At 44.5% G+C, this 27,547-nt stretch overlaps 1 protein-coding gene across 5 annotated transcripts; it reads left to right on the forward strand.

The window, feature by feature from the left end:
• Positions 1 to 145: 145 nt before the first annotated feature.
• Positions 146 to 26,764, forward strand: LOC132807780 (zinc finger protein 239-like). 5 transcript variants are annotated; one of them, XM_060821785.1, is made up of 4 exons: positions 146 to 407; positions 4,152 to 4,336; positions 20,196 to 20,258; positions 24,148 to 26,764. In XM_060821785.1, the coding sequence occupies exon 4, from the start codon at positions 24,543 to 24,545 to the stop codon at positions 25,716 to 25,718; it is 1,176 nt and encodes a 391-aa protein (XP_060677768.1). In that variant the 5' UTR covers positions 146 to 407; positions 4,152 to 4,336; positions 20,196 to 20,258; positions 24,148 to 24,542; the 3' UTR covers positions 25,719 to 26,764. The 5 variants fall into 5 exon arrangements, with proteins under 5 accessions (XP_060677768.1, XP_060677769.1, XP_060677766.1 ...); XM_060821783.1 differs by lacking the exons at positions 146 to 407; positions 4,152 to 4,336 and adding exons at positions 14,987 to 15,219; positions 16,315 to 17,356; XM_060821786.1 differs by lacking the exon at positions 4,152 to 4,336.
• The last annotated feature ends 783 nt before the right edge of the window (positions 26,765 to 27,547 follow it).

A 27,547-nucleotide genomic window follows, 5' to 3' on the forward strand; every position in this document is an offset into this window, starting at 1 on the left:
TTTTGTGAATGAGCAGTTGTAGCGCGAGGTGGCTGTTGCTTGGTGACGGTGAGGCTCCCCGGCCCCGCCCATTCCCCCCGTGCAGACGTCACGCGGGGGTGAAGGCGGTTGGGAGGAGAAGTCGCTCGAGCGGGGAAGCGGCGGCCGTTAGGAAAATGGCGCCGTGCGGCCCGGGGCAGACCCCCGTCACTGGTCACCGCCGCCTTCGTGGTGCAGCTGCTGTGTCACGGCCACACCGGCCGGCTGTACAGCAGGCAGGAGCCGGTGACCATTCTGGAGGCGGATGGGGTTAAGGGCCTGTTTGGGAACTGGTCGGCCGCCTGGGTGGTGCAGTTCTACTGGTCGTGGGGCGGCCCCTGTGTCAACTATGGGGCCACCTGGAAGGTACTGGGCCCGGGAGGTGAAAGGTGAGGCAGGTTGTGGGGGGGACGGAGGGGAAGGAATGTGGGGCCTGTCCTGTCATAGTCACATTTTACACTCACTTTCCATCTGCTTTTACGGGCGCTTGTGCTGTTTACCCCTCACTGTTACTTGTGCAATTCCTTAGACTAGTGTGTAAATACTAGTGGAGCAGATTATGCACCAGCATCTGTTTCTCCGTCATTGAAGGGATAGGATCTGTGGAGAATGGTTAGTAAAGCATGTGGCGAGCTAAGCCTTGTTAACATGGATATTGTTTGTTGTTTTTCAAATTATACTTTATTATTTAGACTCGTCAGAATTGTACAGCATGGAAACAGACACCTTTGGTCCAACCCGTCCATGCTGACCAGATATCCTAAATTAATCTCTTCCCATTTGCCAGCACTTGGCTCATATGCCTCTAAATCCTTCCCATTCATCTACACACCCAGATCCTTTTAAGTGCTGTAATTGTACCACCCTCCACCACTTCCTCTGGCAGCTCATTCCATACACACACCATCCCACCCTCTGCATGGAAAAGTTGCCCCTTAGGTACCTTTTATATCTTTCTGCTCTCACCCTACACCTATGCTCTCTAGTTCTGAACTTCACCCCTACACTGGGGAAAAGTCAAAAAAGTTGAGCAGCCAGACAAGATGCAAAAACAATAAAATCTTGTGCCGTATGGGGAAAACAATTGTGGCTCTACTCTTTTTTTTCTCCTATTGGCATTTGGACACTTAAAATCTGTCGATAATACCAGCAGCGCCACTGAGCATATTGTGTGCGCTCCTGTGTCAAGAAGCACGGCGCATGTTCACCAGTGTCACCAAAACATTGCGTGTGTTCCTCACTGTTGGCAGAAAAGATGTGAGTCTTTCTTTTGATTGACCAAGAGTACGACACTCTCATTTCTCATCCTCTTTTCCATTTATTTTTCATTGAGATGTTCAATTGTTGACTTTCTGCAACTGAAAGGAAAGGGAGTGAATCCAGGGAGTGAACAGACTTGGGAAAATTTGGGCCAGGTCTGTGACTCAATTGGCAAAATAGACAGGCAGGAGGCTGGAAGAACGCAGCAAGCCAGGGAGTGTCAGGAGGTCAAGTCAATGTTTTGGGGGTCACCCTTGTTCAGGACTGGGGATGGGTGTAGGGAGAGCTGCAGAACAAGGATGTGCTGGGGGTAGGGTGGTGAATTGGAAATAGGTAGAGGGTACAACCTGGTTGGTCACTGGGAGGAAGGAATCTGGTTGGTCGTGGCGGGGATGGACTGGGAAGGGATTCAAGGGGTGGCGAGGGAGGTTATTTGAAATTGGTGAACTCAATGTTGAGTCCTCCAAGCTGTAGGCCGCCAAGGTGGAAGATGTGCTGTTCCTCTAATTTGCGGTTTGGTTCGTTGTGGCAATGGAGGAGGCCAAAGATGGTCATGTCAGAAATGGAGTGGAAAGGGGAATTAAAATGGGTGGTGACTGAGAGGGCTGGTCAGCCTCTGTGGCCCTGGCTGCAGACTGTTCCCCAAGTTTATGCTCAGTTTCCCCAGTGTAGAGAAGACCACAAATGGCAAACACATGGCCAATGTGAAGTTAGAGCTTTTGCTATGTTAAAAAAAAACAGAAAGGATGTGCATTGTTTGAATGTTGATGTACTTTTTTGGGTTATGGAGAAAGTGAGAACAGCAGATGCTGGAGATCAGAGTCGAAAAGTGTGGTGCTGGAAAAGCACAGCAGGTCAAATAGCATTCCAGGAGCAGGAGAGTTGACATTTCAGGCATGAGCCCTTCATCAGGAATGATGTGTGGATGTACAAAGGGGCCTCAGCATCCTTCTATACCAGTCAATGCCATTTGTCAGGTGCAGCGAGCAATGAGCAAAGCAAGTGGTATATTAGCAAGAGGAATTGAGTTCAGAAGTGGGGATTTCTTCCTGCAGTTAAGGGGTCATTGAATATGTTCAAGGATGAGTTCAGGTGATTTTTGAACAACAAAGAAGTGGATGTTTATGGGGGGGAAGGTGAGAAAATGTCTGGATATTCATTCCACGCACAAACCACTCTCTTTTTAAAAAAAATGTTGCCCCTCAAGTCTTTTTAAAATCTTTCTCCTCTTACCTTCAAAATTTGCTGCCTAATCTTAAAACCCCCACCCTATCTGACAATGAGGGCAATGACACCTGCGATTCATCTCATCTATCCCCCTCATGATTTTATACAACCTATATAGGGTTACCTCTCAACCTCCTGTGCTCCAGTGAGAAAAGTCACAGTCTATCTACAAGATGTAGGTAGATTAATATCCAGTTATGATGTGTTCAATGCTGGTGCAGGCTCAAGACCAAATGGTCTACTCCTGCTCCCAATTCTGACACCCTGTGCCCAGGACAGCAAAAGACCATCAGACATAGGTGCAGAAATTAGGCCGTTCAGCCCATCAGGTCTGTTCATACCACACAATCGTGGCTGATAAGTTTCTCAATCCCATTCTTTCACTTTCTCATTGTAACCCTCGATCCCCTTGATACTCAAGAACCTATCTACCTCAGTCTTAAATATCCTCAGTGACCTGGCCTCCATAGTTGTCTATGGCAATGAATTCCATTGATTCACCACTGTCTGGCTGAAGACATTTCTCCTTCTCTCTGTTCTAAAAGGTCTTCCCTTTACTGTAAGGCTGTGCCCTCAGCTCCTTGTCTCTCCTACCAATGGAAATATTTTCTCAATGTCCACTCGTCCTGGCTGGTCAGTATTTTGACCCTTCAGAATGAGGTACAGCAGGGATTTGGTTCAGCAAAGTGAAAACAGAGAGGGGAGTGTGTGGTATGAAGATTTTCAGCTTCTAGGGAATAAGAGAGCAAAGAGAGTTTGCTATAAATTAGAATTTTTGGGATGGGCAATAGGCTGAGGAGTGTCAGATAGAGTTTAATTGAGAGAAATGAGATATTGCATTTTGGTTCAGCAATCCAGGCAGGACTGACAGTTAAGGGGAGTGTTGCTGAACAGAGATCTTGGAGTCACAGGTAGATAGACTAGTGAAGGTGGTGTTTGGTATGATTTCCTTTATTGGTCAGAGCATTGAATAAAGGAGTTGAGAGGTCATATTGTGGCTGTATGTTGGTTAGGGCATTTTTGGAATACTACGTTAAGTTTTGCTCCCCCTGATATAGGAAAGAACTGATGAAAGTTTGAAAGGGGTCATGAGAACATTTGTAACGAAAACTTGTCCTTCAGAATTTAGACTAAAATGTAATGTTGAATTATAGAACACATTTGCTCCACACTAGACAATAGACAGGCAGGGAGGGTAAGACAATTAAGAACGTTTGACATCAGTGAATTTGTATAAACAGGATATTGAGTGATCACATTCATGGCTGTTCCTTTGTGAAATGAATAAGTGTTTGATTCTGACCTCAAAACGAAACTTGGTATCAATTACTTCTCTCCCAAATTATTGCCCTTCACTGTTATCTGTGTTGTTCAGAACATGCAGTGCTTTTGTAAAATAAAATTCATATAAAGAAAGCTTGTTTGCGACAGCACCATCTTTGTAAAAAACTTGTATATAAAGATAGTACACAGAGTAGCCCGCCAGGGCTCTTGGAAGAAGAGTGATTGCTACTCTCCTGGGTTAATAGAATCCAGTTAGCTTGTCTTATAAGTATCGGTGTTATGTTGTAACGGTGATGGTATTAATGAAGGGGATAATTTAAAATTAAACTAAACTGTCTGTAAGAGTTTTATTTTTATTCCAGACTTCTAAAGAGTACGATCTCCAGGATGAACCAAGATAGGCTGACAGGTCTGAGTCCACAAGGGACTCCTTGGGCTGTCTCAATTTGGCGCTGCAAGCAGGTTTCCAACAAGAGCTACATTTGAGTGAAACTGGAAAAGAGGAGTTCCATCTAAGGGTTGGACTCGCGACCAATGGACCCACAAGGTAAAATTGTACCTTGATTACTCTGTCTACATCTGTGTTGTGTTTCCCCCATTTCACTCTCGATACCCTGACGGAGCCCTAAATGAGATCATTTAAATAGGACTAAAAATAGAAATTGTCAGGATTTTACAATGTTGAGAATGTTTTGCAGAAATCATTAGTCTTGTTGTTCATTGTCGGGTTGTTGATTAGTGAAAGTTTTAAGTTGAGATTATCTTCTCTGTTGTATCTGTTCAGCTTGGCTTGTCTTGCTTTGCTGTTTTGTCTTGTTTGTTAGTCATGATTTTGTTCTGTTTGGGTGTTCTTCGTTTATGAAATATAGAGGGTGGCTGCTGCTTTTGTCATGTATAAAATAAAAAGCTGGCCAGTGATACAATTCTTGTATGCTTGGTTAAGCAACTATGTGCCACATCCAGGATTTATGAGACACCTGGAATGTGAGTGCCTAATTCCTCTTAAAATGTTCATGTGTATGTATGAGTGAGCACGCGAGTGAGACAGACAGAGTCAGCACTGATTCCCTGCAGCTTGCAGAAAGTTTAATCCTTTGAGATTTGGTTTGGATGCACATTTGCTTGTTGACAAATGAATGTTTGTGTTTTGTGGGATTGGAGCCCCTGTAGATCAGTAGTTTTGTGAAGATTTAAAGGATGAGCGTGCCCCTAAATAAGACGTAGATGACATTTGTCTTAACAGAAATAACAAGTCTGTATCCTTAATTATGAGAAACAATTGAGAATATCAGCTGCAGCTGCTCAACAGAATAAGGATTGGTCTCTAGGAGGCACACATGATTTAACTGTATTCACTAAAATTGAACAAGGGGTTTGGAAAAAAAAGGGAAGTAAGCAGAAAGAAGTCTTTACCAGAATGGAAAAGGGTAGCTTGGGAGAAAAATGGGAAAAATCCATGCAACCATCATGGAGACAAACTGTATTAAAAGGGGAGTTACTTCATTAACTGAGGAAGGATCTGAACTAAATTGGACAGAACTAAAACATAAATGTGAAGCACATGATTTAGAAGCAGAATTGGAATAGGCAAGGGAGAAAATTTTTTTTCAAAAAAAGCAAAGATTCAGAATCTACGTTGAAACGTCAAGGGCACCAATTAAAAAGGAAACTGGTGAATAAACAACAGACTGCAATTGCAGCTGCGCAGGACGAAGCTGACAAGGCCTGTTCTTTATACCCCAACCTCCCCTCTTCCAGAGGCCCATTACTGAAGAATCCTGATCCATTTGTGGATGGTGGATGGGATACTGACTCGAAGGAGGAAATATTTTATGCCCCTCATCCTGTCAGCTGACAACCTCCGGTTCCCTGCCTGAACTCTCCGCCCTTACTCTGATGACGAATGTGCCAAGGCTCATGACCTTCCCCCCAGCTGTTCTGCTGAATAAAAATTCAGCTTACCACAAACCTGGTGCCTACTGTACTAGGAGTCAATTAAAATTAAAACCTGGAGGAAACATTGAAGAGACTGCTTTTGATTTCCACTGCCCCTAAACTAAATTTGCAATCAAAGTCTCAGGACCTTAATATTGGTCCTTGCACTCACCCTGATGTGGGAGGGCAAAAAAGAAATTTCCTGAATAGAAGAGGTTCCTGACCCACAGGCTCTGAATCTAGGACAAGCCCAATTTATGGATCTTTATCAACCATGGAAACCTCATGACTCCCAAGCATTATCAAGCAATATTGTGGGCGGCACGGTGGCACAGTGGTTAGCACTGCTGCCTCACAGCGCCTGTAGACCTGGGTTCAATTCCCGACTCAGGCGACTGACTGTGTGGAGTTTGCACGTTCTCCCCGTGTCTGCGTGGGTTTCCTCCGGGTGCTCCGGTTTCCTCCCACAGTCCAAAGATGTGCGGGTCAGGTGAATTGGCCAAGCTAAAATTGCCCGTAGTGTTAGGTAAGGGGTAAATGTAGGGGTATGGGTGGGTTGCGCTTCGGCGGGTCGGTGTGGACTTGTTGGGCCGAAGGGCCTGTTTCCACACTGTAAGTCTAATCTAATCTAAGGCTGCAGATTATGGAAAGAATCCTAAGGGATCTGTTAATTACATTAATAGGACTAAGACCATTCATAATGCTGCCTTCCAAGGCCTAATTCACCTCAATGCAGCCTTTCGCTGCGAGTTCGGAGAAATTTTACATGGTAATAATCATACCCAGCTTGTAGTCCGGCGTCCGGCCAAAACTATCATTGGATTATCCTGTCTCCACCAAGCAGTGTGTCGTGCAGTTGATGTGGGTAAAGTCTTATCATGTAAACCCAGCTCGGGCGAAGAGGCTGAGGAGTTCCTTACCCGTTTTAAGGAATAATATGGCGCTTCCTCTGGTGACGCTAACTACCTACAAGGGTGATCATCCCAATTTAATGCCATATGTCTGACTGTCTTACCTGATCAGGTACAGAAAGCTATTAAAACCCACAACATCCACGAGCAAGATGCTGAGGTTGCACAGGACAGTAGAAATGGTACTGTGTATTCACAACATCCCAATGGACTATGCGGTGGTCCTATTGTCCTTCCCCAACAGTCCATGATGCCCCTATACACCCCCTCATTACTCTTCACTGCCTCCCCCACCCCCTAGGGTCCCCCAACAACTACACCTTTGTTTCAATTGCAATCAACCAGGACATTGGTCCAAGAACTGCTCTTTCCATAGCAATCCCTGGTTCATCACCGGAGTAAAAACAACAGACAATCTCCTGGTCTCCCTCCCCAATGACCTCAGCAGGTGGCCCCTTTTACTGCACAAAACCCTTTTCAAAACTGACTCCCGGATATAGAGCAACTTCCCGCTTTGAATTTTCCCATACTTACCGCTAGCCCAGAGGACGGACCTATGCTAATTCTCAACCGTAATGGCCACGATATTGAATTCATGTTTGACACAGGAGCCACTGTTTCATCACTTCCCATCCATCTTGCTAATGCTTTTGATTTTCAAATCTCGATGATGAAATCCTGCAATGTTTTGATGGTTCCTCTAATAAACATGCATACGCTGTCCCTCTGACAGTGGTGTGGAAAAATTGTGTCATGCTCCCTTTTTGCTTTGTTGTTACTAATGGATTACGTATCCCTCTACTTGCTAGAGATCTCGTCTGTACTCTAAATATTACTATTGAATGTCATGATGGTATCCTGATTCAGGATCCACCTCATTTTGTTCAATGCATCAATACCAAACCAAAGCCTCCTCAATAGTGGTCATTTGATTTGGATCCTTACGCTTTTGATCCTATTTTATATAACGTCCCTCGCCCCCACATTACTTTAGCTTATGACTCATCTGGGAATGATCTCAGGCTTGAACACATGTTATAATCCCTTACTGGGCACTACTCAGCATGCTTGGGTGATTGGTGATATCAGGTCACCAGCTGGTGGTGTTTTTTTCGTGTCAGTTTCTCCTCATAGCGGGAAAACTGGCCCTCTCATTTTCCCCCGTGTCACCACTCATTTGAACCCAGAACACAAAGCCCAAGATGTAGGTTTTGACGCTAAGACTCTTTTTGACCATGCTGATCAAACTTGCCATGAAATTCAGCTGCTCACTCAAGGATCAATCCGATTTTATGTACAGCCTCAGTCGATCCATGGCAGCCTTCATCATCATCATGCCTACCCTCGCCCGCAGGACGCAGTATATCCTGGAGTGTGGGTGGACTCCAAAACACAAGTGGGCCTTGCTAAGGTCCCAACCATCATTGTTCTGGCCAAAGCTAATTCTGTCCTCCTGTCTATATCTCAATACCCCCTGAAACCAGAAGGTGAAGCTGGCATTCAACCTGTCATTGATTCATTTCTACAGCAAGGCCTTCTAGTCCCATGCCATTCTTCTGTCCATACACCTATCTTTCCAATCCCGAAACCAGGATGTCATGAATGTCGTTCATGACCTTCGTGAAGTAAATAAAATCATTGAGGCTCACTATCCTCCAGTTGCCAATCCTGCTACTGTCCTCAGCCAAGTTCCAGTTGATACCAAGATCTTCACTGTCATTGACCTCCAGCATGCATTCTTTTGTCTTCCTTTGCATCCAAATAACCCAATACATTTTTGCTTCCTTTTAACGGCCACCAATATACGTGGACTTGCCTACCTCAAGGGTTTATTCACTCGCCCACACTCTTTTCAGAGACTCTTCATGCCCAGTTTGAATTTCCTGGAGACGCTACCCTAGTTCAATACATCGATGATCTTCTCGCTAGCCCTGACAAAGTGTCCAATCACATTGACTCCACTACCTTTCTCAACCATCCACATCAATGTGGCTATATTGTACTCCCCAGCAAAGTTAAGACTAATCAGAAAGAAGTTAAGTTCTTAATGAGCCTTAACTGTATGAACTCACCCCAAAACAACTACAAGTCTTACAGAGCTTAAAACTACCATCTCTTCAGCACCACACTGGGCCGACATTTGTATGACTGCCACTTTCATCTTTATGTTGCCATCCTTAATACCTGTGCTACAGCTGTTCTCACCCAGCAACATGGCTCCCCTTGGCACCCTAATGCCTGTTATTCCACTAAGCTTGACCCTGTTGCTCAAGGTATGCCTTCCTGCACCCAGATTCTCTCTGCCATCCATACTCTAGTAGTGGCTGCCTCTAATATAACTTTACGTCAAAATGTAGAAGTCTGTACCTCGCATTCTGCAGTATCCTCGCTGATTTCTAAACATACTCAGCACTCCGCTATGGTTCGTATCAGTCGCTATGAGATCTCATTACTTCGGAATCCATTTCTCTCCTTTAAATACTGCTCTAACATTAACCCCTCGACATGCCTGCAGGAAGAACTGCTTGAACTGCCTGATCCTCCCCATGATTGTGTTCTCATACATGAACTTGTTACTAAACCATGTTCTGATCTTACGGACGATACAGATGTGATCAACAAAACAGGTCAAGATGCAGGGAAGATACCTGCCCAACTGTCGTCTGATTCATGTGGATGGAAGTTTACTTGCTGACTATGATCGCTGTGTGGATGGATCGTGTGGGATTGACTGATAATCCTTGATCTCATCCTAGGAATATACACTGTCGTCCGCTTATGCGTGAGATGGACTGTGCATTGTTTTTCACCGAAGCCAAAGAGGAATCTGGTTAATTGACCCTTGTCTACCCCTCTAACTCCGTGCCCGCACTTCCAGCTGAAATCCTGTATCTTTCAGACTCTGCTCGTCTGGACGATGACCTGGCAGAGGAGGCACTTGACTTATTTGAAAATACAAATTGACTGGATGGACTAATTATAGTTATAAGCCAAGTAGTTGTCATGAAATAACAAAAGGAGGGAATAAAAAAGTCTATAGCCATAAAACTTGACTTTAAACATTTAAACTAAAATGTAATGTTGAATTATAGAGCACATTTGCTGCACACTATAAAATAGACAGACAGGGAGGCTTGGTAAAAGGGGAGAACTCAAGGTATGCAGAAGATAACCAAGTGATAACAGAATACCCTAAGACAATTAAGAACATTTGCCTTAACAGTGAATCTGTGTAAATAGGACACAGAGTGATAACATTCAGGCTGTTCCCTTGTGAAATTAATGACAGTGTTTGATTCTGACCCCGAAACAAAACTCGGTACTATCAAAGGCCTTGTAATTGACAGTCAGGAACTGTTAATTATAATGGATTCTTATTATCCTTTGCAAGCTAGGCAAACAGAGGGAAAACACCTTTACTGTTACAACTCCCTGACTTGAGAGTTCAAAAGGACAAGAGAGAGAGAAACCATTATAGCACTGGGGCTCCTGAAGCCATTAAAACATTACCTCTTCGTGCTTACCTGCTTTGGATTGAACGTAATTGCATTTTTGAGACTTTATGATGGTATTGAGTAGCCATTGCCGGTTATTAAATATGAACTCTGTAAAAGGTAACATTGATGAAGCTTTAACTTACTTGCTGTTCTGGTAGACCACTCTACAGACCTTTCAGACTGCCCCACTGTCAATTCCAACTAATCAGATCTTATGTCTTATTTGAATCACAACCCTGAAAAGAAAGCATGTTTAATTCAAACAGTAATGAATCAGTTTAAATGCAACCTTTTGGTAACATCTCAGCCTCAGGTACAGTATGATTCTGGCGCAATGTGTCAGCAAGCCATTTTATGGTCAAAAGTTTGCCCTCCTGCTAAGAAGCCATTTTGGAAACAGTTGTATCTGACATGTGACCTGTGCAAGGTTCGGAACTCTCCAATTAGCTCAGATTGGTACCTCTTCATGATAGGAGTTTATCTCGCTAGCAGGCACCTAACTTGGCTGGGTATGTTTTTCCCACCTGATGAATGGCTTAGGGCCTGTGGGAGTGATTAGTCAAGCGTACAGAGACCTGTCAATTGACTTTTCTTCCTTACGTATTAAGAACATGCAATGTTTTTGTAAATCTTTGTGTAAAGGAAACCACTTTGTATCAGTACATCAGAGTAGCCTGCCAGGGTACTTGAAGAGTTGGTCCCCTACTCTCCTAGGTTACTATAGCCTAGCTAGTTTAGCTTATCGGTATCAGTGGAGCTGTTGGTAAGTAAAGGGGATAACTAAAATTAAACTAAACAGTCTGTAAGAGGTTTTTTTTATTCCAGACTCTCAAAGAGTACAATCTCCAGGACGAATCGTGAGAGGTTACAGGTCTGACTCCACAAGGGATTCCCTGGGCTGTCTCAAATCCCTACTTTAACACTCCAACTCATCCATGTTGACCAGTTAGCCTCAACAGTATAGTCCCATTTGCTAGTAGTTGGCCCATATCCCTCAACTCTTCCATCCAGATTCCATTCAAATGTTGTAATTTTACCAGCCTCCACGACTTCTTCAAGCAGCTAATTCCATACCCGCACCACCCTTTGCGTTAAAAAGTTGTCGCTTAAGTCCCTTTTATTTCTTTCCCCTCTCACCCTAAATGTATGCCATCTAGTTCTAGACTCCCCCCAACTCAGGGAAAATACCATGTCTCTTTATCCTATCAATCCCTCTCATGATTTTATAAGGTCACCTCTCAGCCTCCGACCCTCCAGGGAAAACAGGACCAACCTATTCAGCTTCTCCCGATAGCTCAAATCCTCCAACCCTGGCAAAGTCCTTCTAAATCTTTTCTGAACCCTTTCAAGTTTCACAACAAACTTCTGACAGGAAGGAGATCAGAACTGCACACAATACTCCAAAAGTGGTCTAACCAATGCCCTGTACAGCTGCAACATCACCTCACAACTTCGATACTTGATACTCTGATCAATAAAGGAAAGCATTCCAAATGTTGCCTTCGCTATCCTATCTACCTGTGACTACTTTCAAGGAGCTATGAACCTGCACTCCAGATCTCTTTGTTCAGCAACACTATCTTGGATCTTACCATTAAGTGTATAAGTCCTCCTCTGATATGCTTTTCCAAAATGCAGTGCCTAAATTAAACTCCATCTGCCACTTCTCAGCCCATTGGCCCATCTGATTAAGGTCCTGTTGTCCTCTGAGCTAAGCATCTTCGCTGTCCACTACACCTTTAATTGTGGTGTCATCTGCAAAATTAGTAACTATACCTCGTATAGTGACATCCACAGCATTTGGAGTCATAGAGATGCACAGCATGGAAACAGACCCTTCAGTCTAACCCGTCCATACCAACCTGATATCCCAACCCAATCTAGAGCCACCTGCCAGCACCCTCCAAATCCTTCCTATTCATATACCCATCTAAATGCCTCCTAAATGTTGCAATTGTACTAGCCTTCACCACTTCCTCTGGCAGTTCATTCAATAAACGTACCATCCTCTGCGTGAAAACGTTGTCCTGTAGGTCTCTTTTATATTTTTCCCCTCTCACCCTAAACCTATGCCCTCTCGTTCTGGATTCCCCAACTCCTGGGAAAAGACTTTGTCTATTTATCCTATTCATGCCCCTCATAATTTTGTAAACCTCTGTAAGGTCACCCCTCAGCTTCCGACGCTCCAGGGAAAACAGCCCCAGCCTGTTCAGCCTCTCCCTGTAGCTCAGATCCTCCAACCCTGGCATCATCCTTGTAAATCTTTTCTGAACCCGTTCAAGTTTCACAACATCTTTCCGATAGGAAGGAGACCAGAATTGCATGCAGTATTCCAACAGTGGCCTAACCAGTGTCCTGTACAGTTGCAACATGACCTTCCAACTCCTGTACTCAATACTCTGACCAATAAAAGAAAGCATACCAAATGCCTTCTTCACTATCCTCTCTACCTGTGACTCCATTTTCAAGGAGCTATGAACCTGCACTCCAAGGTCTCTTTTTTCAGCAACACTCCCTAGGACCTTACCATGAAGTATATAAGTCCTGCTAAGATTTGCTTTCCCAAAATGCAGCACCTCGCATTTATCTGAATTAAACTCCATCTGCCACTTCTCAGCCCATTGGCCCATCTGGTCCAGATCCTGTTGTAATCAGAGGTAACCCTCTTCGGTGTCCAGTACACCTCCAATTTTGGTGTCATCTGCAAACTTACTAACTGTACCTCTTATGCTTGAATCCAAATCATTTATGTATTTGACAAAAAGTAGAGGACCCAGCACTGATCCTTGTGGCACTCCACTGGTCACAGACCTCCAGTCTGAAAAACAACCCTTCACCACCACCTTCTACCTTTGAGCCAGTTCTGTATTCAAATGGCTAGTTCTCCCTGTGTTCCATGAGATCTAAGCTTGCTAATCAGTCTCCCATGGGAACCTTGTCGAACACCTTACAGAAGTCCATATAGATCAGATCTTCTGCTCTGCCCTCATCAATCATCTTTGTTACTACTTCAAAAAAAACTCAATCAAGTTTGTGAGACATGATTTCCCACGCACAAAGCCATGTTGACTATCCCGAATCAGTCCTTGCTTTCCAAATACATGCACATCCTGTCGCTCAGGATTCCCTCCAACAACTTACCCACCACCGAGGACAGGCTCACTGGTCTATAGTTCCCTGGCTTGTCTTTACCGCCCTTCTTAAACAGTGGCACCACGTTTCTCAACCTCCAGTCTTCCGGCAAATGATGATACAAATATCTCAGCAAGAGGCCCAGCAATCACTTCTCTAGCTTCCCACAGAATTCTCGGGTACACCTGATCAGGTCTTGGGGATTTATCCACTTTTAAACATTTCAAGACATCCAGCACTTCCCCCTCCGTAATCTGTACATTTTGCAAGATGTCACCATCTATTTCCCTACAGTCTATATCTTCCATATCCTTTCCACAGTAAATGCTGATGCAAAATATTCATTTAGTATCTCCCCACTTTCTATGGCTCCATACAAAGGCCGCCTTGCTGATCTTTGAGGGGAAAGTGAGGACTGCAGATGCTGGAGATCAGAGCTGAAAAATGTGTTGCTGGAAAAGCGCAGCAGGTCAGGCAGCATCCAAGGAGCAGGAGAATCGATTTTTTGGGCATAAGCCCGATTCCTGAAGAAGGGCTTATGCCCGAAACGTCGAATTTCCTGCTCCTTGGATGCTGCCTGACCTGCTGTTCTTTGAGGGGCCCGATTCTCGCCCTAGTTACCCTTTTGTCCTTAACATATTTGTAAAAACCCTTTGGATTCTCCTTAATTCTATTTGCCAACGCTGTTTCATGTCCCCTTTTTGCCCTCCTGCTTTCCCTCTTAAGTATACTCCTACTTTCTTTGTACTCTTCTAACGATTCACTCAATCTATCCTGTCTATACCTGACATATGCTTCCTTCTTTTTCTGAACCAGACCCTCTATTTCTTTACTCATCCAGCATTTCCTATATCTACCAGCCTTCCCTTTCACCCTGACAGGAATATTTATATAAATGATGAAGAGTAGTGGACCCAGCACCCATCCTTGTGGTATACTGCTGGTCACAGGCCTCCAGTCTGAAAAGCAACTCTCCACCACCACTCTCTGTCTTCCTATCTGTGAGCTGGTACTGTATCCAAATGGCTAGTTCTCCCTGTATTCCACGATATCTAACCTTGTGAACGTGTCTCCCTTGGGGAATCTTGTCAAACACCTTACTAAAGTCTATGTAGTACCCTGGCACGTAGGCCATCAAGCCCAGGGGACTTGTCTGCCCTCAATCCTAATAGTTTGCTGTGTACCTTTTCCCTCTCAATGTTATTGTTTAAGTTCTATCCTTTCTATCAGCTGACTTGCCCGTTCCAATAGGAATGGTACTATTGTCCTCCAGCTTGAAAACTGAGGAAAAGGATTGACTTAGCATCTCTGCCATTTCAGTGTTCCTCCTATTAACTCATCGGTTTCATCTTCCAAGGGGCTTGAGTAACTCTGTTCCCTTCAGCATGCCAACAGAAGCTTTTGCTATTCTTTTTGATATTTTGCGCTAGGTTTCTTTCGTAATTTACTTTTCATTTTTTTAGTATCCCTTCGTTTATGTTTGCAAGTTTTCCAATGTTTCATCTTTCGAGGTCTGGAATAACATTTCGGAAAAGACTGAATTTTTTTTAAAAAACTACGTTCAAAATTAAAGAAAAACCCACCTTTCAGGTGGCTGGCGAGGGGAGCAGGGAACACATTTGCCCCGCCCCCATTGCCTCCGATTGGTTGGATGCTACGTCGAACCGCGCCCACGACACGCGGGGTGACGTCAGGATCTGGTCATCCAGCCCCGTGAGTTGGCGCATGTGCAGTGTAGGTCATGTAGTGGGACAAAGACAGTGTTACTGAGTGTGGGAGAGGAATGGCGCCGGCGGCTGAAGGAACAAGAACAGAAACCGCTGGAAAAGCTGAGCAGCCCTGGCTGCATGTGTCAAGAGACTCCGAGGAAACGTTACGTGTCCAGTGATTCTCTTTCAGAACAGAAACAGGTTTCGGAGAGGTCGCCAGGCCTGAGCGCCCGGGGAGAGGGGACAGTGAGTACCTACTTCGACACTGTCCTATCCCCCCCCCCCCCCCAGTCCAGGAACTCCCCACATACGTTCAGGACACCACCCACGCCCTCCACCTCCTCCAAGACTTCCGTTTCCCCAGCCCCCAACGTCTCATCTTCACCATGAATATCCAAACCCTCTACACCTCCATCCGCCATGGCCAGGACCTCGAAGCCCTCTGTTTCTTCCTCTCCCGACGTCCCCAACAGTACCCTTCCACCGACACTCTCATTCGTCTGGCCAAACTGGTCCTCATCCTTAACAATTTCTCCTTCGAATACTCCCACTTCCTCCAGACCAAAGGGACAGCCATGGGCACCCGTATGGGCCCAGCTATGCCTGTCTCTTTGTTGGCTACGTAGAACAGTCCATTTTCCATAATTAAACCGGCACTCTCCCCACCTCTTCCTCCGCTACATTCATGACTGCATTGGCGCCATCTCGTGCTCCCGCGAGGAGGTTGAGCAAGCTTCACCGACACATTCCACCCTGACCTTAAATTTACCTGGACCATCTGACACCTCCCTCCCCTTCCTGGACCTCTCCATCTCCATTAATAACAACCGACTTGACAGTAGCGTTTTATAAACCCACCGACTCCCACAGCTACCTGGACTGTACCTCTTCCCACCCTACCTCCTGCAAAAATGCCATCCCGTATTCCCAATTCCTTCGCCTCTGCCATATCTGCTCCCAGGAGGACCAGTTCCACCACAGAACACACCAGATGGCCTCCTCCTTCAGATACCGCAATTTCCCTTCCCACGTGGTTAAAGATGCCCTCCATCTTAAGCTTCGCATAAACCAAATCATCCGCCGACATTTCCGCCACCTCCAAATAGACCCCACCACCAGGGATATATTTCCCTCCCTATCCCTTTCCACCTTCCACAAAGACCGTTCCCTCTGTAACTAGCTGGTCAGGTCCATGCCCCCCAGAACCCACCCTCCCATCCTGGCACCTTCCCCTGCCACCTGCGCCCTCACCTCCATCCAAGGCCCTAAAAGTGCCTTCCACACCCATCAAAGTTTTACCTGCACATCCACCAATATCATTTATTCTATCCGTTGCTCCAGATGCGGTCTCCTGTACATTGGGGCGACTGGACGCCTCCTAGCAGAGCGCTTTAGGGAACATCTCTGGGACACCCGCAGCAATCAACCACACCGCCCTGTGGCCCAACATTTCAACTCCGCCTCGCACTCTGCGAGGACATGGTGGTCCTGGGCCTCCTTCGCCGCCGCTCCCTCACCACCAGATGCCTGGAGGAAGAATGCCTCATATTCCACCTCGGAACACTTCAACAATTTCCTCATTTCCCCTTCCCCCACCTCACCCCAGTTCCAAACTTCCAGCTTAGCACTGTCCCCATGACCTGTCCTACCTACCTACCTATCTTCTTTTCCATCTATCCACTCCACCACTCCTCTCTCTCCCCCCATACCTATCACCTTCCTCCCACCCCCACTCACCTATTGTACTCTATGCTATTTTCTCCCCACCCCCACCCTACTCTCATTTATCTCTCCACCCTTCAGGATCTCTGCCTGTATTCCTGATGAAGGGCTTTTGCCCAAAATGTCGAAATGTGAGGCAGCAATGCTAACTACTGAGCCACCGTGTCGCCCCCTTATATCTCAACGGTCTTTCAACTTTAAACACATTCATCACAGTCTTCCCAGAGGATCAGACTGTTCTCTCTCATTAGAGATTGCTGGTGGTGGTTTATCTTGAAGGTCACCACACCTCAGCCGAGGGGAAAGGCCGAGAAGGAGATCCTCACATTTCTCCAACTTGGGTGATACATAATGTGAAGCACCTTGGTATACTTTTGTTGAAGTGTTATCATCCGTATTAGCTGTTGCTGTTGCTGTCATTTATTGGCAAGACTCATGTCAAGTGAAACAATTTCAGCAAGAAATTGTCAGCCAATGCCAAAAAAGTGATTGCCTTTGGTGAAAGAAAATTGGCGAAGAAAAAGAAATTAAAGTGTCGTGTACCTTTAGAGAGAATGGAAGGGTTGATGTTTCAAAATAAATGAAAACAACATTTATGGAGTGGAGCAACAAACTAAATTAACAACGCAGGTTTTTTTCACATTACTGCGCTACTGCAAATGTCTGTATTATGGGAAAATGTTATGCACTAAAATATGTTCTTATTTTGTAAAGAGTCAGGTCAATAGGTTTAATTTTGTCAACAGTGATCAATAAGATCTTGATTTATACAGCATCTATGTGAGATGCACTGGTAGTTAATATTTGATCGAGTAAGTCTCCACTGACCACCGCAAGAACAAGTTTTTCCCCTGTCTGAACTGTCAGAAAAGATGTACTTTCTTCACAAAGTTTGACTTCTTGATGTGTTTGTATGTCTTGCAATATTTGATTTTAAAATATGTAATTTACAGTGAAAATGAATTTTGTGCTTTTTAATGTTGATTTTAAGGTACGCTGATAAGAAACTATGTATGCATTTAGGCTGTCTTAAAAATAGAATGCTTTTCATACTCAAAGTTGCTGTGCAAACAAAACACAATTTGGGAGGTGATGGTTGTTCCCTATCTCAAAGCCAATATAAATAATACCTGTGGTGTCAACACATGCAGCCACTGCCTTTCACTCTTTTTTTTTGGAAATCATTGGGAATTTAACACATCACACTACTGCAGAAAATCAGAGCACGTTACATCGGGCTTCCCATCAGGATGCTGTAACAAAACTCAACCTAATTTGGGGCGTTGTGGAAAGTGAAAAATAAATGAATCTCTAGTATATACCCTGTGGTTAAAGAGCACTACAACAGTATTGTATGGACATGTCAGCTGTCTTGGTGAGACCTAACTTTACTCTGCGACACTTTGATTGGCTTGAGTTGTCGCTGACTGCATGTAAAACAAAACATTATGGAGTAAAGACATTTTTGCGACTGAAAATGTTTTATTTAGCCTTCAGCAGTCACACCTACACTTTTACCATATATTTTGCTGCTTATTTTGATTGAACTTGATGATACGTAACCTCAGTTGCTAAACAACCCTCAGTGGAGCCTCAAGCGTTATTTGAGATCCAACACAAAAGCCAACTTCTTCCAAATACAAAATGTTGCTGACTACAAAGAAAAATCATACAAAAGCTTTTATCAACTCCCAGATTGATTTCCCGCAAGAAATAGCAGTATTGGCCATTCTGCTCCACCATTCAGTGAGATCATGTCTGATCTGATAACCCTCAATTCCATTTTCCAGCCTTTTCAACAAAACCCTTGATTCCCCACTGATCTTCCTTTGACACCTTCAATTTTTCAGAAGTTTTACTTATCTAGAACTTTGAAGACTGAGACACTTAGACACACAGTACCAACATCAATCCTTGTTAATTGTCCTTGCTTCTGCGCCACAGAAAATTGTTTTCTGGATCCTTGTTTGAGTCTACAAACTGCTCAATAAGCTCAAACAACCCTCTTCTGTTCTTTTAATGAGCCAATATCTCTGACCACTCCAATTGAATGAAACTGAAAAAGCTTCCGAGCACTTTTGGTTGCAGCCAATAGGGCCAGGATTGAAGATAATTCTCATTTTCCTAAATACTTGGAATAGATTCAATTGATTTTAAACAAACAAGTTCTGACACATGTTCGGGTTCACTTGAGAAGTTTAGCAGAATTGTTTTTCTCAGATGGGACAATGAAACTTCTTGAGATTGTTTCCACGATTGGAGGTCTACCTCCAGTTCTTTTTCTTAGCACATTATAATTGATCTTCTGAATTAGTTTTATTTCATTATATCCATCCCTTCAAACAAACCAATTCTTCCCATAAGTAAATTCATCCATCTCCTGCACATTCTAGTTGAAATTTTTCCTTAAATTCCATGAAAATGTCCTTTCTCTTTCCTTAAATCTATGCCCCCTAGTTGCTGAAGCCATGCACCAAGGGGAAAAGTTTCTTCCTATCTAGACCCTAAGTTTCTTATCTGTACACTCCAAACAGGTCCTCACCCAGCCTTCTCTGCTCTAAGGAAAATACCCTCAGCCGATCTAATCATTCTCATAGCTGAAACCCACCAACATGCACCACCCTGGGTTAGTATTCCCTTCTGCACCCTTTCTAGTGCCATCACATCCTTCTGATAATGTGACAACCAGATCCACTACTCCAGCTATGGCCCAACTAATGTCTTGTACAGTTCCAACATGATCTCCTGGTTCTCATGTTCAATGCCTTAACTACTAAGGGCAAGTATTCCATATGCCTTCTTAACCACTTAATCCACATGTCCTGTTGCCTTCAAGAATCTATGAACACATATACCTTTCTCTGATCTTCAGTACATTCTAAGTTCTTGCGACTCATCATGTACTCCCTTGCCTGTTGATCCTCCTGAAATGTATCATCTCAATCTTTTCAGGATTGAACTCCATCTGCCATTGTTCTGCTCATCTGACCAAGCCATCTTTATTGCCCTGTAGTCTAAAACTTTCCTCCTTGCCATATATTAGTGTGGGGTCTGAATTTCTTTTGGGCCTGATTTATTTAGGTTGCATTGTGTTCATTCTGTGGGCATAGTTTTAGAAGATTAGGAAGATACTTGGATCCAGTATCTGTTTATACCCAAAGAAGAAACTCAAACCAGATTTTTTTTGATCCAATGTTTTCCCTGGTAACATTTTCACAATGACTTCAATTTCCGCAACACCCTTTGCTTAACTTAAACTATGTTCAAATCAAGACATTACTGAATCGAGATCATAACTTCTTGTACTATTAAATCTGTCTCAAGCAATGCTGCAAATTAGGTAATCTTGCATTATTATTTTATAACTGCTCAAAACCTTTTCTAAAAAGTGACCGGATGAAGATTGAAGTTGACTGACTGAACTGCTTTCTTCATTTTATAATATTGCCAAAAAAAATAAATGTTCAAACATGTGCCATCTTTTTCTTTCTCTAAAATAGGTAATAAGGTGAAAGGGGATAATGGACAAAGCAATGAAAACAATGCTGACTCTAATTCTGCAAGTATGTTCTTTTCAATAAGTTTAATTCAATATTTACATTAATTACAGTTATGTGAGTGACACAAATAACAATAAGGCTGTTACTTAAGTTTAGAAATTCAATCACACTCTGTGTAGATGGCTTAAAATCATTATATCAAAAGCTTAAAGCGCTTGCATAAAACACAAAACCTCAGTTATGTTTATTATTTCCCAAAATGGGTTATCAAGTGAAAGGGAAGTATAATTAGAGATTTGATGACAGCGAGCAAAATGGTAACTCTAATTTTGCAAGTATGCAAGGTTTAAGCTTAAAATGCATGACAGGTTTATTTATCCAAGAAATACGCACCTTTACTCTCTCTAATATTAGCTCCAATTATCAATATTTGATATCAAATTAGAAGATCTAGCTTGAGAAATCTACAACGTATTGCCACACGCTTGCTATAAATACGACAGGGACACAGTAAAAGTCGTGAAAATTAAGTCAGATCTTTGTGGTTACAGATCCATAAGATACAGAAGCAGAATCAGTCCATTCAACTTGTTGAATCTGCTCCACCATTCGATCATGGCCAATGTTTCTCAACCCCATTCTCCTGCCTCCTCCCTGTAACCCTTGATTTCCTTACTAATCAAGAGCCTATCTTTGTCTGCTTTAAAAGCACTGTTACTTGCCTCATTTCAGTGGCAATGAGTTCCGCAGAGTCACCACTTTCTGACTGAAAACAATCTTCCTTATCTCATCCCAGCATTTCTTGCCACCGAGAACTATGGGGACAGAGTCTATGTCTATATTTCTTTGTATGGTAATTTGTAAATAATATTTGTTTTTTTTCAGGTTCATTAGCTGCTGCTTAAGTGTGTTGGTAGGTTTGTGGGCTACCGTGATGCAGAGAGGTTTGAGTTGTCTAGACATTATTTAGAACATAGAACAATACAGCACAGAACAGGCCCTTCCGCCCACGATGTTGTGCCGAACATTTGTCCTATCCATGTACCTATCCAATTGCCGCTTAAAGGTCACCAATGATTCTGACCCTGCCACTCCCACAGGCAGCGCATTCCATGCCCCCACCACTCTCCGGATAAAGAACGTACCCCTGACATCCCCCCCCATACCTTCCACCCTTCACCTTAAATTTATGTCCGCTTGTAACACTCTGTACCCGGGGGAAAGGTCTCTGACTGACTACTCTATCTATTCCCCTGATCATCTTTTAAACCTTTATCAAGTCACCCCTCACCCTTCGCCGTTCCAATGAGAAAAGGCCTACCGCACTCAACCTATCCTCGTACGACCTATTCTCCATTCCAGGCAACAGCCTGGTAAATCTCCTCTCCACCCTCTCCAAAGCTTCCACATCTTTCCTAAAGTGAGGCGACCAGAACTGCACACAGTACTCCAAATGTGGCCTCACCAAGGTCCTGTAAAGCTGCAACATCACCTCACGACTCTTGAATTCACTTCCTCTTCTAATGAACGCTAATACACCATAGGCCTTCTTACAAGCTCTATCCACCTGAGTGGCAACTTTCAAAGAGCTATGAACAAAGACCCCAAGATCCCTCTGTTCCTCCACCTTACTAAGAACCCTACCGTTAACCCTGTATTCCGCATTCTTATTTGTCGTTCCAAACTGGACAACCTCACACTTGACAGATGTCTTTGATGTAAGGTAATGTGGCTGGGGTTTCTGTGCATGTCTGCTTGTTTGAGTTTGTTGTTGAGAAATCAGTGAACAGGGTTTATTGGGTACCTGTTCTTGAATATGCTGTATAACTATGCTCTTCATAGTTCCTGGGAGGTGCAGTATGTAGTGGCTCGTTGAAATAGTGTCCTGATGCAGATTTGTTTGGGATAATTTGCTTCTGCATTAAGTACTTGGGTCTGTGTATGTTGTTTTCCTGTAGACGTTAGTCTGAAGTTCCCTATTGACTGTTCACTCTACTGACATCTAAGAATGGCACTTTGTTGTTCTCTTTTGTGAATTTTATGCCAGTAAGGATATTGTTCCTGGTGTTGTAGGTTTCCTCTAATCTGTTTCATTTTGTGATGATAAAGGTGTCATCACTGTGGTGGACCCAAATTTTGGGTTGGAGCGTTGGGAGGACTGTTTGTTCAAGTCTCTGCATTATTGCTTCTGCTAGGAACCTTGATATTGGTGGTCTCATGGGTGTTCTGTTGATTTATTTGTAAGGCTTATTATTGAATGTGAAGTAGGTGATAAGATACGGGTCCACAAGCTTGACAGTGTTATCTTTGCTGATGAAGTTGGTGCTGTTTGGTGTTTGTGTCTTTGGTGGTTTTTGTAGTGTAGTCAGTGTTTCTTTGGCCATGTTGATGTTCATGGATGTGAGCGGGGCTGTTATGTCAAAGGACAGCATTATTTCATCCTCTTCTATCTTGGTGTCTTTGGTGTTCAGGAATTCTTGGGTGGAGTGAATGGAGTGGCATGAATCTTCTACTCAGTGCTTTCGTCTTCACTGGAGGCCTTTGACTAGTCTGTACACTGGTGTTCCAAGTGGTGAGACTGTGGGCCTGAGGGGGACTCCTGGTTTGAACAGGAGGAGAACAACAACAAAGTGCCATTCCTAGATGTCACAGTAGAGCAAACAGTTAAGGGGAACTTCAAACTCGCGTCGACAAGAAACAATACACACGGACCAAATACGTAACTACAGAAACAATCATCCCAACACCCACAAACGAAGCTGCATCAGATTATTTCAACGAGCGACCACACATTGCAGCACAGAGGAACTGCGATGGGCAGAAGAGAAATACGTATACGTACTCAAGAAGAATGGGTAGCAATAAATCCAGTGCGCCATTTTCTCATTGATGCTTCCAAGCTGACCCTCAAATTTGGTTTGTCCCTGCATTCTTTCCTGGTTGTCTTTTTGTGGGTTTTGAAAACTTTCCCAATCCGCTGACTGAGGATAAGAGTTGGGAAGTTGTGTTGTGACTGATAGGACATTGGATAGACCACTTTTGGAATGTTGTGTGAAATTCTGGTCTCGCTCCTATCAGAATGATGTTGTGAAACTTGAAAGGGTTCAGAACACATTTAAAAGGATGTTGCCAGGGTTTGAGCTGAATGGGCTGGGCTGTTTTTCCTCGTGCACCAGAGGCTGAGGGGTGACTGAGAGTCATTAATAAAATCATGAGGGGCATGGATAGGGTAAATAGACAAGGACATTTCCCTGGGTGAGAGAGTCCAGAACTAGAGGATAAAAGGTTTAGAGTGGAGGAGGGCAAGATTTAAAAGGGTCCTAAGGAGTAACCTTTTCATGCAGAGAGTGGTGTGTATAAGGAATGAGCTGCCAGATCAAGTGGTGGTTGTTGATTCAGCTATGACATTTAAAAGGCATCTAGATAGGTATTTGACTAGGAAAGGTTTAGAGGGATATGGGCCAAGTGCTGGCAAGTGGGACTAGATTAGGCTAGGATATCTGGTTGGCCCGAAGGGGCTGTTTCTGTGCTGTAGATCTGACTCTGGCTTGCCACAAACATTTGCCATGTCCGTATGTTTAGTTTCTCTCGGGTTGTCTGTGTCAATGCCTTGATGTCTCATTCCACCCACCACATACCACCACCACCCACCACAGGGACGATAACCAATTCATGTCTGATTTTTTTATCATTGCAGGTTCAACCTGAATTTACACTTCTTTTGCTTCCCAAAATTAGACTTGCTCACTCTCAGCAATATCCTGAAAGATATTAACTTTCACGTGGTGTTATCCAAAATTCGAAGATGTCAGTCCTGACGTTTTTTGAGAGTGGGATGCTTTCAATTTTGTGGAACAGCAAAAGAAAAAAATGTTCTGCAGAAAGTGGAGTAGCTTGTTCTGAATTTCTACCCTGGACTGACCGTGATGACTTTTGTAATCTCTTTTTCCAGAGTATTTGAAGATCTGAAGACTGAAGTTTAAAAATCAACAGATGAAGGGCCTATGCCTGAATCGTCGATTCTCCTGCTGTTTGGATGCTGCCTGACCTGCTGTGCTGTTCCAGCACCGCACTTTTCAACTCCTCTCCAGCCTCTGCAGTCCCCACTTTCACATCAATGTCTGACAGTCACTCAATCCATCGGGACCTCAACGATTTTCAACTATGATTCTTTGAGAAGGAGCAAAACATTTTGGTTCCTGTTTCAGACAATTTTCAGCATCAGCGGGACTGGATGAGAGTCTCTACTGTTACAGCGCACTTTGTGTAAAGCCTGAAACAGTTATACGGCCAGGAAAGAGGAATTTACTGTGGACAGGGGCCATACACGAGGCTGTAGCTGCAGCCATGGTTAAACCAGAGGACTCCCACACCGTGGAGAAACCGTGGAAGTGTTGCGACTGCGGGAGAGGCTTCCATGCCCCATCTGTCCTGGAGATTCATCGGCGAAGTCACACCGGGGAGAGGCCATTCTCCTGCCCCGAGTGCGGAAAAGGCTTTACCTGCTCCTCCCACCTGCTGGACCACCGCCGAGTCCACACTGGGGAGAAGCCATTCTCCTGCCCTGAGTGTGGGAAGGGCTTCACCTACTCCTCCCACCTGCTGGCCCACCAGCGCGTCCACGCTGGGGAAAGGCCCTTCCCCTGCTCTGAGTGTGGGAAGGCCTTCAGCAAATCCTCGGACCTGCTGAAGCACCAACGAGTCCACAGAGGGGAGAGGCCATTCAGCTGCCCTGAGTGCGGGAAGGCCTTCAGTGATTCCTCGATTCTGCTGAGGCACCAGTGGGTCCACATCGGGAAAAGGCCGTTCTCGTGCCCTGAGTGCAGGAAGGGCTTCACCCGCTCTTCTGCTCTGCTGACCCATCTGCGGGTCCACACGGGTGAAAAGCCCTTTAGCTGCCCCGAGTGCAGGATGGCCTTCAGCAGGTCTTCCCACCTGCTGAGGCATCAGCGAGTCCACACTGGGGAGAGGCCGTACTCCTGCCTCCAGTGCGGAAAGTGCTTTACCCAGCCCTCCAACCTGCTGACCCACCAGCGGATCCACACCCGCGAGAGACCGTTCTCCTGCTCCGAGTGCGGGAAGGGTTTTGCTGTTTCCTCTAACCTCGTGGCCCACCGGCGGGTCCACACGGGGGAGAGGCCATTCAGCTGCCCCGAGTGCGGGAAGGCCTTCAGCAATTCCTCTGCCCTGCTTAGGCACCAGCGCGTTCACACCGGAGAGAAGCCGTTCTCCTGCCCAGAGTGCGGGAAGGGGTTTACCCGCTCCTCCACACTGCTGACCCACCAGCGGGTCCACACAGGGGAGAGGCCATTCAGCTGCCCCGAGTGCAGGAAGGCCTTCAGCGATTCCTCCGCTCTGCTGAAGCACCAGCGAGTCCACACCGGGGAGAGGCCCTTCAGCTGCCCTGAGTGCGGAAAGAGGTTTACATTTTCCCGCAACTTGCGGAAGCACCAGCGGGGGCACCAGCGCTCACAACAATCAGATTCCACCGCTGACACTGCCATGAGTAACCCCCAGGACTGATTCTCCTGACAGTGGGTGCAGTGGGAGAGTTGGTGCACTGTATTTGTTTTCCGTTGGACTGCAACCCCACGGTGGCTCAGAGGTGGCATGGTGACTGAGTGATTAGCACTGTTGCCTCATGGCACCAGGAACCAAGGATCAATTCCACCCTTGGGGCGACTGTCTGTGTGGAGTTTGTGGAGGGTAGGAGAATGGATGAGATAAGAAACCGCTGCCTGCCTTGAGACAAGTCTCCCGGAGAGAACTTGCTGACTGATTGATTGTCTGATCTCCTGATCCTCACAGTGCCCTATTGCCCTCAGTTAACTGGAGGAGGTCCACACAGATGTACCGAAGCCCCTCTTTGGACTGTGGAAGGAAACCTGTGCAGACAGGGAAAGCATGCAAACTCCACATAGACAGTTACCGGAGGCTGGAATTAAACTTGGGTCCCTTATGCTGTGAGGTAGCAATGCTAAGCAGTGTGCTACCCCAATATGTTATAAAATTTGAATAAACCTACTAAGTTGGAAATGTGTCCATGCCAAGAACTTACTGTAAATGTTTGGAAGCAAAAGTCCATCGAAATTGTCTTTGTGACGGATCTAAAACTTACTTCATTAATGATTGAAAATACTTTGACCTCTGGAACTGTCTGCCAGAGAGTGTGTTGGAGTCAGATTCAATTACGGTATTCAAAATAGAGGTGGATCATTCAACTGAAAAGGAAAGCAATTGTAGTGTTCAGTGAAGAATAGTACAAGGTACTGTAGTGGATGTCAGAATGAATTTTCTGATTGGGGCTGTTCACTTGCTCCTGTTACCATTTCAGGTTGCTGACTTTTCGTTAGCATCCTGCACATGTTGGGATTTTTTTCTCCTTTCTAGGATCTATTTGAGTGACTCAGTGACAAATCTAGTTTATGAATTGTTCCTATGATATCTCATGAGAGGGTTTATGATATTCAGTGCTGTATAAATTGTTGTGGGTCACAATGTGTCCAAGTGAGGAAAAACAAACTGTTCATCTTAAATATTTGTTTTTAAACAATGGAAATAAACAATGGAAAACACACACAACTTGCTGTGTAGGAATCATCATAAATAGGAATGGGAGTAAGTAATTGACTGTCGAGATGCTCTGTCTTTCATTTATCTAAATTCTCTTTCCTGTACTTGTTTTTTCGTGACTTCATCTGCTGAAGTGACTACACTCCAAAAGCTTGTGATTTCAACATAAGAACTAGGAGCAAGAGTCGGCCTTCCGGCCCTTCGAGTCTGCTTCACCACTCAATAAAATCATGACTCATCTTTTCGTGGACTATGTATGCTCCACTTACCTGCACTTTCACCATATCCCTTAATTCTTTTATTTTTTCAAAAACGTATCTACTGCTTCTAGTGATTGCTGAAGTAATGTCAAATACTTCCCTGGGCAAGGAATTCCATAGATGAACAACCCTCTGCGTGAAGAAGTTTCTTCTCAGTTCAGTTTTAAACCTGCTTCCTCTAATCTAGAGGCCATGCGCTCTTATCCTAGTCTCACCTACCAGTCCAACATTCTATTTCTATTTCTGTAAGATCATCCAAACAACCTGTTGGACTATAACCTGGTGTCATGTGACTTATGACTAAAAAATGTGTTACCACGCATCCTCATAGCAGTGGGATTTCAGGGCTCGAAGATTGGGACACTACCACTGCATCATAAAATAAAACCCTCTGCAGCAAATAGGTCCTCTTCTATTGAATGAATGGGGAGAGGTTTCTTCTCAACATGGGGTACAAATATTATACCCTCAGAGCCCATTACACTGAATTGAGCCCTCTTCGGTTGAATGAATGGATGT

This window comes from Hemiscyllium ocellatum (assembly GCF_020745735.1).
Source record: "Hemiscyllium ocellatum isolate sHemOce1 chromosome 27 unlocalized genomic scaffold, sHemOce1.pat.X.cur. SUPER_27_unloc_24, whole genome shotgun sequence".
Lineage (NCBI taxonomy): Eukaryota > Metazoa > Chordata > Chondrichthyes > Orectolobiformes > Hemiscylliidae > Hemiscyllium > Hemiscyllium ocellatum.